The sequence below is a fragment of the Pteropus medius genome, unplaced genomic scaffold, assembly GCF_902729225.1.
Source record: "Pteropus medius unplaced genomic scaffold, Ma_sr-lr_union100, whole genome shotgun sequence".
Lineage (NCBI taxonomy): Eukaryota > Metazoa > Chordata > Mammalia > Chiroptera > Pteropodidae > Pteropus > Pteropus medius.
In genome coordinates, this window is record NW_024346202.1 from 79,269 (window position 1) to 92,305 (window position 13,037).

Below are 13,037 nucleotides of genomic sequence, written 5' to 3' on the forward strand. Positions count from 1 at the left end.
TGAGATTTTAAGAATTAATTCTTTTTAATGTTCTAATTTGTTCTTTGTTCTTTTCATCATGAATGCATACTAGGTCATTATGCAAGCCTTTCCCTAAAGGAATGCATTTTCTTCTTTGTTAGAGAAAAAGAGAGAGATGCCAATGAAAATGTAGAAATGGCTGCTCAATTATGGCCTTACATAGTAACATCGTGCTCCTAGCATTGCAAGTTTGGAAATTATTATTTTTTCCTTAACTTGAGTTAATCAGCCTTTCAAAAGTTTCACAATCCAATCTCAGAAAAGATTGATGGGAGCTCCAGGACTCCAATTTATTGACATAAAGAGAAAGCCACATTAACTACTAAGCAGGACAGAATTCTTCTGTCACTCCTGCCCTCCTCTGTGGGAGAGGTGACCTATGATTTAAGACCAGAAGGGTGCATTGTGCACCCTACATTGGATCAGTGAGGTAGACACACCTATCAACTAGCTTCCTTCTGTCGCTGTAGCTGGGTCCATGCAATTTCATTACACAGATATACCTATCAGGGGAAATGCAAGATTGTGTTGCTCGCCCTTCCTGTGGCCAAAGAAATATTGAAAATTATAGTTTTTCTCAACTTCGTATAAATTGGACACATTGTGTTAGCATACTTTTCATACAAGTGACATGACAATATATTGATAAAGAGTCTTCCTTGAATAAGAGTGCCTGGAGTTGTCACTTTAAAGTTTTAGACAGAAATCTATTAAGGTATCAAAACTTGAAAAAATTTGTAAGCAAACCCAGTACTGATTGAGCTTATACAAAAATATCGAGTGATTTTTTTTTTTTGTAGACTTCTGTAGAAATGAGTTATGATATGGAATTATTGATCACTGTATGGTCTACTTACTCTGTGAATAAAAAGTTTAATAACAGACAGATTTCAACAAACTCAGTCAATAGTCTATCATCTCTAGTAGGGTCTAATCTCATGAATCTGCAGGCCAGATCCTACCTGGGTTAAGGTATTTGATCCACAATGTTGAGGCGGGGAATCTGGATTGGGAAGAAGAGAGAGCTCTAGCTGACTCCGCCTTCAAACAACGTAATTGAGTGTGCACCTGAATGGAACTTGGGAGGAAGACTTTGATAGGTCAGGTCAGGTGTTTATGGAATAGAATGTGATTTAATAAAAAAGCCAATAATGGCTAGTCTGATGCTTGTGCAAAGTTTTTGCATTCTAAGAGAAAAACAGGGCGAAGTATGCTGGTCAACGTCCTGAGAGGGAAGGGACCTTCAAGATCAGAAAATAACACTACTCCCAAAGCAACACCGATAAAATGTACAACAAAATATACAATATTAGCTAATCCACACCAAGTAATGGTCTATGAGTGTGTGGTCTATGAGTGTGAGGATATTATCTGTGAGGAATTAGAAGAAAGAAAAGAACAGATGACCTCATTGAGGGGGTCAAGGCTGACATGTAGTTTAAGGAATCTGGTTTGATGCCTTGAGATGTAAAGAATTCTGAGAGAATGTAAAGGAAGAATAGAAAGGGTCCAGGACTGAATATCAGGGCTGCTGTTGCTTAGAAATGACTTGGGTTTAGAGGAGCAGGGCGGGTGGGGGAAGGGCTGTCAGTTGCTCCTCAGAAGTAAAGCAGGATAAGGACTAAAGAAAAAAAGAATCCTCAAAAAAATTTTAGTGCAGTTACAGGATTGAGAGTCAGATTCTTATGTAAAAGAGGAGAATAAGTGGTGAAATCTGAATATGTGGATGAGACCATGCATGGCAGAATGTTAGAGTCCAATGGAAGGGGAGAAACAGGATGATAGATAAAGCTACAAGAGTCAAGGAAAAGTTATGTATTTATATAACATAGAGAAGACGTTAATAGAAAAGGAGAAATTGGAATCTATGGAAGAATGCTTACAGAGGAGGAGAATCTATCTTATCCTAAAGTCAGATTATTCTCATAATGTCATGAGAATTGCATGGGAACTTTTTAAAGATTATCTCAGTAAGATGTGATTTAATCAAACCTGGAATATCTTGAATTATTAATGAAAATATTTGTAGGGCATCATTAGAAACTAAAAGGTAAATATAGGCACTCTTTATAAAAGATTTTAACAGCATTTTCCATGGAAAAACATCGGTTTTTTAACAAATTTTGGCAATTCAAATTCTAGAAAAAAATCGATGATAATGTAAAATCAATGTGAACTGTTTTAAGAAAAGTCATTGTTTTTAAAATCTGTCCTTATTGGCATCACATATTTCATGAAATAATGAGGAATAATATTTTAAAGAAAGAAGGGTAAGTCTCTAGATGTTTAAAATTCATTTTGTTTAAAAATGTTTTTCACAGTCTGAGAATGAATAGGAGCTACTAAAACAATCTCTGGAATATCGTTTGGATGAAGAAAAGAGGAAAAATGGTGAATTAGAAAAAGAGATTACCAGGTAAGATTTTATTATTTCAGATCATTTTAACCATTAATTAAGGGTTAGCTATAATTTTAGTTTATGAAAACCTAAATACAATGTTATTTCATATCTCTAATTTGTATAAGTAAACAAAGAATCTTGTTTAAAAAATTTCTTTAGAAACTCACAGCACAAACCTTTTTGAATGCCAAATAGAATACCTACTCTTTAATGATTCCTAAAACAATAAAGACAGTTCCTTTTGCATATACTGTGACTGCATTCTCTTTGTCTACCTCGAATTTTTATTTCTGTGAGACGTCTTTGCCCTCTCTGGTAATCTTTCCTTCTTTTAGTAGCGTTCTTCCTTTCAGCATTGCAACAGTTGAACATCTAAAAACAGATCTGTGTCATGGTTTAACAAGATCAACAATTATCTTGATTTGGCCAGGTTTTCTTTCTACTTTTTTCAGTTGTAAAATATATTCCACATGCCAAAATGTGTGTATGACTAAAAGAAAAATAAGATGAGTGATCCTGTTTTATGACTTAGAACAAAAAATAATGAAATCGTTCCCGATGTCTGAGAAGCACCCACATGGCTTCCTGTCTGTTTATCTGCTGAAAAAATAAGTTTGTTCTCTGATTCTCATCAATCTTTTTTTTCTCTCATTTAACTGTCTTTCTCTACGTTGTTTTGTATCCCTTTAATTTCGCTAACATCGTGCTATCGACATCTCTTGTTCTACAGGTTTGAAGAGACTATTACACATTATCTCTCTGATTATTTCTTTCTTCCGAAGAGTTCTTTTTCTGTTTCTCTTTCTATTTTGAATAATCTCTTACTGATACTTTCTTTTCTTCTTGTAGACTGTCATGAAGTGAGTATCAAGAGGTATTTTTGTGTTTTTTTCAAAACATTCATGTATAATTATGGTTTTCTTTTTCACCTTGGATATTGATGTCTGGTGTATAGCTGATATTTACAAAGACGTTAAGGTTTTATATTAACATTGGAAAACATATTAATAATAACTCATTTATAAGAACTCTATATAGTTATAATATTATCTGTTTCATATATGTCATAAAATTATTTTTCATATTATTTATCTAAGACTATACTTTAGTTAATATGCTTTCACACAATATTTGACTGGAACGAATGAAAGAGGATCCTAATTTACAGATTTGCATATTTTATATACAAGAACATAATATCAGTTTAAATAAGAATCAAATATTTATTCTTAATGAATTGATTTCCTCATTTTGTACTTTACTGCAGACTTAAGGAACTCTTAAAAATTACAGGAAGGAAATTAAATGAATATGAAAAGGGAGAGCTTCATTTGCCTGGAGATTTAAAACCCAATCTCACTGAAATGGATGTTCCGATTACTAAATTAAAACAGAAGGTAATTTTTTATTAAATTTATTGGGGAGACATTGTTTCATAAAATGATATAGGTTTCAAGTATACAGTTCAATAATACGTCATATGGATACTGCATTGTGTGTTCACCACCCAAAGTTAAGTTTCCTTCCATCACCATATATTTGACCCCCTTTAACAAATTTCTACTTCCCCTTCCCCGACTTCCTTCTGGTAACCATTCAGCTGTTGCTCGTGTCCATGAGTCTCTGTTTGTTTTTCCTGTACATTTGTTGCTTTCAGTTTTATATGCCACATATGAGTGAAATCATATGGTTCTCAATGTTTTCTGTCGGACTTATTTCAGTTAGCATGATAATCTCAAGATCCATCCATTTGTCACAAATGGCAGTATTTTATCTTTTCTTATGGCTGAGTAATATTCCACTGTGTATATGCACCACATCTTCTTTATCCAGTCATCTATCAAAGGACACTTCAGTTGTTTCCACAGTTTCATGTGAATAATGCTGCTATGAACATCAGGGTCTATATATCTTTATGAATAATGTTTTTCAGATACTGGGGGTAAATACCCAGAGGAAGGATATGGTAATTCTATTCTTAATTTTTTGAGGAACTGCCATATTGTTTTTCATCCCTATTGATATCGCTGCAGCAGTGTATGAGGGTTCCTTTCTTCCTCCATCCACTCCAACTCTTGTTATTATTGTCCCACTGATGATAGTCATTTTAACAGGTGTGAAGTGATTTTGATTTGCATTTTGGGACCCCAAAATCACTTAATTTGAGGAACTACAAACCACTCAATGATTTGAGCCGTGTAATATAGATTATTCTCCAATTTTATAGACTTGATAACCGTGAGAAAGACAGCCTTTTTTATATCATTTTTCTATAAAGTAGGCATACCTCTATCTTAAACCCTGGCTGATCATCTAAAGCCAAGAAGCACACCATTATATGACCCAAGGAGTAGCACCAAATTGATGTTTTTGCAATAGATTTACTGAGATATAATGAAGAAGCCATGTATTTTGCTCATTTAAATTACACAAATCAGTGGCTTTTACTCTATTCAGGGAGTTATATAGTCATCACAATCAATCTTAGAATATTTTCATCACCCTAAAAAGTAACCCCATACCGTTTTGCCTTCCCCATGTATCAGTTTCCCTTCTCCTCTCTTATGAGCCATAGGGAACCACTGCTGTACTCTCAGTGTCTTTAGAGTTGCCTATTCTGATATTTCATATCAATAGAACTGCACAACATGTGACAGCCTTTTGTGATTGTCTTCTTTTATTTAGCATAAAGTTTTTATGGTAAATCTATTTTATAGCATGTACTATCAGTTCTTCATTTCTCTTTATCACTGAATGACATTCCACTGTATGGCCAGACTATAGTTTTAAAAATTTTATTCATCATTTGATGAACCTCTGGGTTGTTTCCACTTTGTGGCTGTTATTAATAATGCTGCTATGAACATTTATGTCCATGTTTTTGCGTGGCCATGTGTGTTTTTTCTTATGAATGGAATATACTTATGAATAGAATTGCTGGATTACATCTTTAACCTTTTGAAAAACTACCAGACTGTTTTCAGAAGTGGCTGCACCATTTTTACATTTCTGTCCATAATATATGAGTGTTAACAATTTTCCACTGGCCGTTACTACCACTTGCTATTACCTGACTTTTGATTATAACCTTCCTAGTGATATGTAGTGGCATCTTATTGTGGTTTTGATTTGCATTTTTCTAATGACTAATGATGTTGTACATCTTTTCACATTTGTATGTGTTAGCCATTTGTATATCTTCTTTGAAGAACTGTCTATTCAGTTCCTTTGCCCATTCAAAATTGGATCATCCTTTTATATTTGAATTGTCAGTGTTCTTTATATATCATAGATACTACTCCATTATCAGGTAGAGGATTTTCAAATATTTCTCCCATTTATTAGCTTGCCTAGTCTATGTCTTGATGATGTCTTTTAAAGCACAGAACTTTTTAATTTCAATCAAGTCCAGTTCATCAATTTTTATCTTTTGATGCCATATCTAAGAAACAATTGCTGAATCCTGTCATAAAGATATACACCTATGTTGTCTTCTAAAAGATTTATAGTTTTAGCTTATGCATTTTGAGTCAATTTTTATATATGGTATGAGGTAGAAGTCTAATTTTACTTTTTTGCATGTGGCTATTCAGTTGTCCCATTATCATTGGTTAAAAAAGACTATTCATGTCCTATTGAACCGTTCGGCATCCTTGTTGAAAATCACTTGGCCATAAATTTGAGGGTTAATTTTTGGATTTTCAATTCTAATTTATTGCCCTATGTCTGTCCTTATGCTCATACCAAATCAAATTTTATGAGAACACTTTCTCTGTCATCTTGCATATTACCAGTTGTTTTGTGTAATCAAAAAAATTTGGTATAGTGGAATGTCTTTAACTCCACTTCTGTAGAATTGATTTGCTTCTTGAAGGAGTCTGTGACCAGTTGATGCCTTGCTGACTCTGTGACATGATAGAATAAGTAGGCTTACAAAGAAGCTTCCTCCTTCTATTTTCCTTCAGTCAGACCTTTCATTCAGACATTTAGTCTCCTAACCTGCGCCTCCCACTTCACTCTCATTTCCATCCTGTGTTGGCAACAGGATCTGCTGACTTAGTTGGCCATATCTTCATTGCTTTTCACTCATAATCCGCAGAGTCCTCCATAGACTTCACTTTCTGGGAAGGAGAAGATTAAATCTGGACTGTCCGCTTTCCTGTTTAGAAATCTCTATAATCCATCATCTTGCAATTCGCAAGTAGATCTGCTTTTGACCTGGGTCTTTAGTGTAACACTGGTGCCAGTCTTGCCCTTGGCATTGATCCTACATTCTCAGAAACCACAGTTCCCTGTATCGACTTAGTTTACTTTAATAGAGATATGCAGCTGTACTTTGTAGCTTAATACATAGTTACAGAATCAATGTTTCATCCCATTTAAAGAAAAAAAAAAGTCAAAATTATAGCTGTTAAAAACCAGGTAGTATTCACTCAATTTATCAGACACAAATAATAGATTAGTAATTTGAATTTCAAAATTTCAAAGCCAATTGATGTGATGTGAAGCATTGTGGTATGACATAAAGATGAGATGGTCTTACCTTCTCATACAAGCAAGCTGGAAGTATGGAAAAGGAGAAATTGGATTTAAATAGTGTCTAAAAACCTTACATGACTTTTACTGCTGAGAATGAAAATGATTCTATAATGCTATTTCCTCTGTGAGGAAAAGAAAATGCAGATTGAGTACTAGATTGATAAATAAATATTCACAGCTTCCTAACTCTTTAGGCATTTCAGTGACTTGAAATCAGGTAAAAAGTCTCATTTGTGTTGTTAAACTGACTATTTCTAGCTTTTCAACCACTATACTTTAAATCAGGGATCCCCAGCCCCAGCTCACAGACTGGTACCAGACCATGGCCTGTTAGGAATCAGGCTGCACAGCGGGAGGTGAGCGGTGGGCCAGGGAGCAAAGTTTCATCTGTATTTGCAGCCGCTCCCCAGCGCTAGCATCACCATCTCAGCTCTACCTCAGCTCATCAGGCATTCGATTCTCATAGGAGCACCGGTCTCTAGTGCCAAAAAGGTTGGAGATTGCTTCTTTAAATCATATGTCTCCTTGCCACTCTTCCTTATTCCTTAAGTTGAGGAAAAATTCTAAAAATACATACCTGCCTGGATGTAACAGAAGGGAACCCTAGAAAAGCTTTTTATGTCTTTCTTCCAGTTATCTGATTCTTTCTACTAGAATTGTTTGTTATCAATAAATTAATCTCAACGTTTATTAGATCCCACTTTAAAGGAGACTTACAAGCAAAGCATACCTCGAAGGTATTGCGGGTGTGGATCCAGACTGTCGACATAAAACAAGTTTCACAAGAAAGCGTGTCGCAAGAATTTTTTGTTGCCCAGTGCCTATATACAAGTTATGTGTATACTATACTGTAGTCTGTTAAGTGTGCAATAGCATTATGTCTAAAAAACACAATGCACATACCTTAATTAAACACACTTTATGGATCAAAAATGCTAACCATCATCTGAGCCTGTTGGAAAAATTGTTCCCCAATAGATTTGCTGAATGCAAAGTTTTCATAAGCCTTCAGTTTGTAAAAACACACAATATGTGTGAAGCACAATAAAGCACAGTGCAATACAACAAGGTATGTCAATAATTTCTGCAGTATGAGTTATGTTTCTTATTATCTCTTTTTTAATCCAGAGGTTTACCTGTTGTTCCCTAAAGAACTCCCCGAAGTTTAGTGGTTTATGTAAATGACATTTGTTCACAAATTGAAAGTTAGGAAAATTTAGGAAAATTTAGGCCAGCTTGTCTCTGTTCTCCTGTTTCACTTGGGGCAGTGTTGCTTTTCCTGAACTAGCCTCGGAATTCACACAGCATCACTTCCATCATCTTCTCTTCATTAGGAGCAAGTCACTAAGGTTAACCCATATTCTCCCTTGTATATGGAAGGAATATTTCAAAACATACAGACACATTTAACAACCAGCTTCATCTACCCTCTGGCCATAATTGTTTATATTTCTCCCACGTAAAAAAATACACCGATCCCTACCTAATACCCCCAGAAGTCTCAATTACTATGAAGTCAAGATTGAGTCCAAGATTTTACCATTTTAATCAGGTGTAGATGCACATGAGGTGCCTGGAGTGTGATTGCTGGAGTCGAGCCCCTTGAGGACAATTCCTTTCAATACAAAGACTTGAGAAGCAAAGAGACAAGTTTATTGATCACTTACACTTCCAACATTGTGCTAAATGGCTAAAGACTTGCATTCAGAAATGGGGACCGGGAGGCACACGCGTCCACAGCAGTCCTGAAATGCAGCCTGGTGCGCGCTGCCAGTGCTTTGGTGAGGACCAAGTCCTAACTTTGGGAACGCTTCCCCATGGCCCTTTGCTGTACCCTCTGAGCACTTTGCTCTGCTCTTTTGATAAAAAAATACCCTGCACTTGCAGCTCTATTTTCAGTCAGCTTCTTTTGTGTGGAATGTGTAAGACGTACAGGCCACTTTTTGTACTGTCTTAGTCTCCTTTAGTCCAAGCTCGGAAGCAGGTTTTTTGCTACTGCAATTCTCTTCAAAACATTGTGTTGCCTGTGAATTTTATTGGGGTTCGTGCCAGTACTAGAGCCACCACCGCATTTCATCGTGAGATATTCTTTTCACCTTGGGTTTCCTTGGAGCTATTGTAGGACAATGCCTTAAAAATTCGTATAGTCTTCGGATCCTGAAAGGAATTTGAGGCACCATCTTGTCTCTTTCCAAGGTCTTAACAGAGGGTTTCACAGTCTTGTCTCCATCCTTAGACCATATCTTCCTAGTGGCATTGTGGATTTGCTCTTAGCCCAGAAGCCATTTCTTTACTTTAGCATGATTTGACAATTGGACATGTGGGAGATGCTATAAACAGGAAACAGATATCAGAACCCAATAAGTCCTGGTTCCTTAATAGTTCATGGTCTTTCTTAAACTTACCTTTCTCCTGAATTTGACTTTTAGCTGCTTCATAGCAAGAGTTCCCTCTCATCCAGGTTCCGGTGTCATTTTCTTCAATTGCCCAGAAGCCCTTGCGGTCAGCCTCTTCAGGGTCCATTGGGCCTCCTATACCTGTCTCAGATGCCCTTTTGGTTTGCATTCTCACACTTTTCTATGTTTTTCCAGGTTCCACTTACCTCCCAATTCAAAGTCACTCCTACAAATTTAGTTCTCTTTTCTAAGTGGCAGAATTCCATATTTAATATTAGTATCTATGTCATTTCTTGCTGCTCAGAGGAGAAAAACACACCTCATAACCTAGCGGCTCAAAACAGCATTTATTTTTTTCGCAAACCTGCAGTTAGGCGAGGCTCAGTAAGGCCGGCTCATTTGTTTCTCACTTGGCATCAGCTGGGATGACTTAGAGCTGGGACCTACGATCACCTAAGGTCTTGTCATGCACATGTTTGGCAGCCGAAGCTGGCTTCTGATCAGGACATTTGCTGAGGCCGTCTGAGCTGGAAAGTCTAAATGAGGACGTACTGTGTGTCTTGGGCTGCTTCATTCTTCACAGTATGGTGGCTGGGTTCTCAGGCTGAGCTTCCCTAGTCAGAGAAAGGCAAATGGAAGCTGTATCACATTTTCTGAGCCAGACATTGAAGTCATACAGCAGTTCTGCCATAATTCTAGTTTCTAGAAACCAGTTACTTACTAAAGCCAGCACATATTTGAGGAGAGGGAAAGTCATGGAGAAGAAATAAAGAATTTGTAGACATATTTTTAAAATACCACATTCACTCACCTTGTCTTCTCAAATAATCATTGTATCTAAAGGAAAGTAGTTCTTCTCAACTCATATCATTGAAATCCCTACAAGATTTTTGTTGGTGTTGGTTTTGTTCTTTAGAATGTTCTCTTATTTTGTGGAATGTAATAAAGGATTCTGACTTACCATGATTAAATTTAGTCATTTTTGTGTTCAACAATATGTAGGAATCTTTTTACTAAACTTTTGTAATGGGAGATGTAATTTCTCCTTAACTCTGGGAATGATTTCTTTGTGGGATGCAATTCAAATTACATTAAAACACTTGTAGTTTGGTAAAGGGCTTATGGCAGTAGAAGCCATATTTATAAGATTCATTAGTTAGAACCTCAGTTTCAGAGTCCTATTTGAGAGGCATTTATCAACTGAGGCCTAAATAACTCAACATGAGATCCGTAAAACTTTTTAAAAATGTTATGGAGAGTTAAGATGGGGGAAGAGGTTAGAGACTTTCTACTCGGAGGTAACTTATCATCATTTCATGGAGGAAAGACATAAAATAGTCAAACAAGAAAGTGTATAGAATCCAATGCAGATGTTTGTGGCAAAGACAATGACGGCAGAGAATGTCTTTTTGCGACTCCTGGTGGTTTTAACCGTGTTCTTGATTCTGGGTAATTTGAGCTTCCACATCCTAAGACTCCACCACAGTACAGATAACATTTTATTGCAACTGAATTTATTTTAGAAGTCGATACTGGTTTTGAGTTAGGCTCTTCTCAGTCGACTTCCTTCTTCACCAAACTCTATTCTCTTTTCATGCAGATTACTGATTCTAAGGCAAAACTGGAAACTGTATCTTCCAAATGTCTACGTCTGGAAGAAGAAAATCAGTTTCTTCGACAGCAGCTATTGTCTTTGAAAGGAATACAAGCAAAATGTGATGAACTGAAGAATAAAAATAAAAATTTGGAAGGAAAATTAGTAATTCTCCAAAATCACATAGAAATGAATATGGTAGAATACAATGAAGTCGAGCAGTATAAACATGAGACTGAAGAGAGAGGAAGACAGGAAATAGTCAAAAAGTTAAAAGAAGTAGACCTATTTTTACAGGTTAATTTATTGATCTTTAATATTCTTTAATTCATTTCACAGCAAATGACATTCTGGATATGTACATTGTATGTGTTTCGTCTACTTCCCTTACTAGTAATTTGTTTTGTAGATTTCAGGAAGGAAAATGGCATCTGCTTGTTCTTTTAAATGTTTCAGTTTTCATCATATTACACCAAATGGTTCCCTGAGAATGATTCTTCCTAGAGAATCATTTTATTTTTAAGACCTAGCTATGTAAAACAAGACTATTAGGAAGAAAGGAACATTTGTGATTTAAAAGTTGTACCATCCTCTCAGATTATTATGTTTTATTGTTCAATTTTTAAAATTTTAAAATTTTATAGTTTCTCATGGTATCATTGACTCATAACTGAAGAAAACAAACATAGTGTAATTATTCAGGCTATAATTATCTCAAAAATGTATCCTTTGTATTTGCTTTAGGCACAAGCAGCATCTCAGGAAAACTTACCGCATTTCCGAGAGAATGATAATGCTTCAATAAGAAGTCACATAGAACTCAGAATTGAAGATCTGGAATCTGAACTCTCCAAAGTGAAAGCTTCTCAAGTAGATTCTAATAAAACAGACTTGGAAAAATATAAACAACTCTACCTAGAGGAATTACAAGTTAGAACGTCATTGACACAGAAGCTAAACAAGTAAGCCAAAACATGCAATCAGTGAAAATTGATTTAGCTCATGAATTTGCCTCTAAAGGCAAATATTAAAATAATTTTGATCAAGCAAGGTTCATGAGATTAGTAGGAAGTGAAAGCTAACGAAACAGTATAATTTTGCCAAATGATGTCAGGAAATGAACTTTCCTTTACAATGTTAGTCCAGAACAGTTTGCATCTCTCCTTCATTTTTGGTTTGGCATGACTGTATTTTTTCTCACTTAATATTTTCATGTAGTTAACTTGACCTACTATTATTTAAGCTAAGTGGTTTTAAAGCTTTATAATCTAGATGGCAATATCAGTATACAATTTTCTGTCAGTATTCTGCTAAACAGAAATATTAACGAGTTAAACTATATTTTTGAAGATAACGACTCAAACTCAAAGGGTTAAAAGTGCTCTGCACTTTCTGACCCTTGACACATGTACTTTTTGGATTGTGATCTTTGTTACTATCACTAGGGGGCGCCTTGAGACAACTGATCCTTTTTACGGTTTTTCCAAAATCACATAGAAATGAATCCTTTTTACAGTTTTTCTAAACTACATAAACGCATTCATGTTAATTTGGGAAAGATTAAGATGGGGGTGAAGAGCCCTATAATCGACAAAGTGGCAAAAAAATAACAAGGTGATCTGCCTGAGGGGGTGTGTGCAGGCCAGAACAGGCAGATCCCACTTGCAATGCCCTGGTAACAATATTATAAACAAATTGCCTCTGGAGCTGTTTTGGTTCATTTTGATCAACAGCTAGGCTATCTGGTCTCCCCAAGAGGTTGCTGCTCTAAATTATGTCCAGTGCCAAAAGGTTAATTTCTTCAAGGTAACAAGTGTATGGTACAAGGGTGAGGAAAGCACGTGCTTGGAAATGTCTTTGAGGAATTTTTTTTTTAAACTCTAAACTGGTTTACTAAATATGCCTAATGGCGCCCTCAAGAGTGTTTTAAGTACAGCTGTTCCTGAAGGCACCAAGTATCACCTGATAAGCCGTCCTCATCACTGAGAACTGTTTCTCTCCCCTCCTTACTTTGAATTGATTGTTAGTTAGGAATCCCCTCTAGAAACATTGTACTTCTTTAGAACACTTGTAAACCTACATTGGT

At 35.8% G+C, this 13,037-nt stretch overlaps 1 protein-coding gene across 1 annotated transcript in view; it reads left to right on the forward strand.

Annotated features, from left to right (window-relative positions):
• LOC120613061 (ankyrin repeat domain-containing protein 26-like) overlaps positions 1-11,815 on the forward strand; it is a 51,009-nt gene extending 39,194 nt beyond the window's left edge. Inside the window, exons 17-19 of the mRNA XM_039875700.1 lie at positions 2,343-2,437; positions 3,690-3,819; positions 11,696-11,815. Of these exons, the coding sequence (XP_039731634.1) occupies positions 2,343-2,357 (15 nt within the window). The 3' untranslated portion in view covers positions 2,358-2,437; positions 3,690-3,819; positions 11,696-11,815. The remainder of the gene's footprint in view (positions 1-2,342; positions 2,438-3,689; positions 3,820-11,695) is intronic.
• Positions 11,816-13,037: the final 1,222 nt, after the last annotated feature.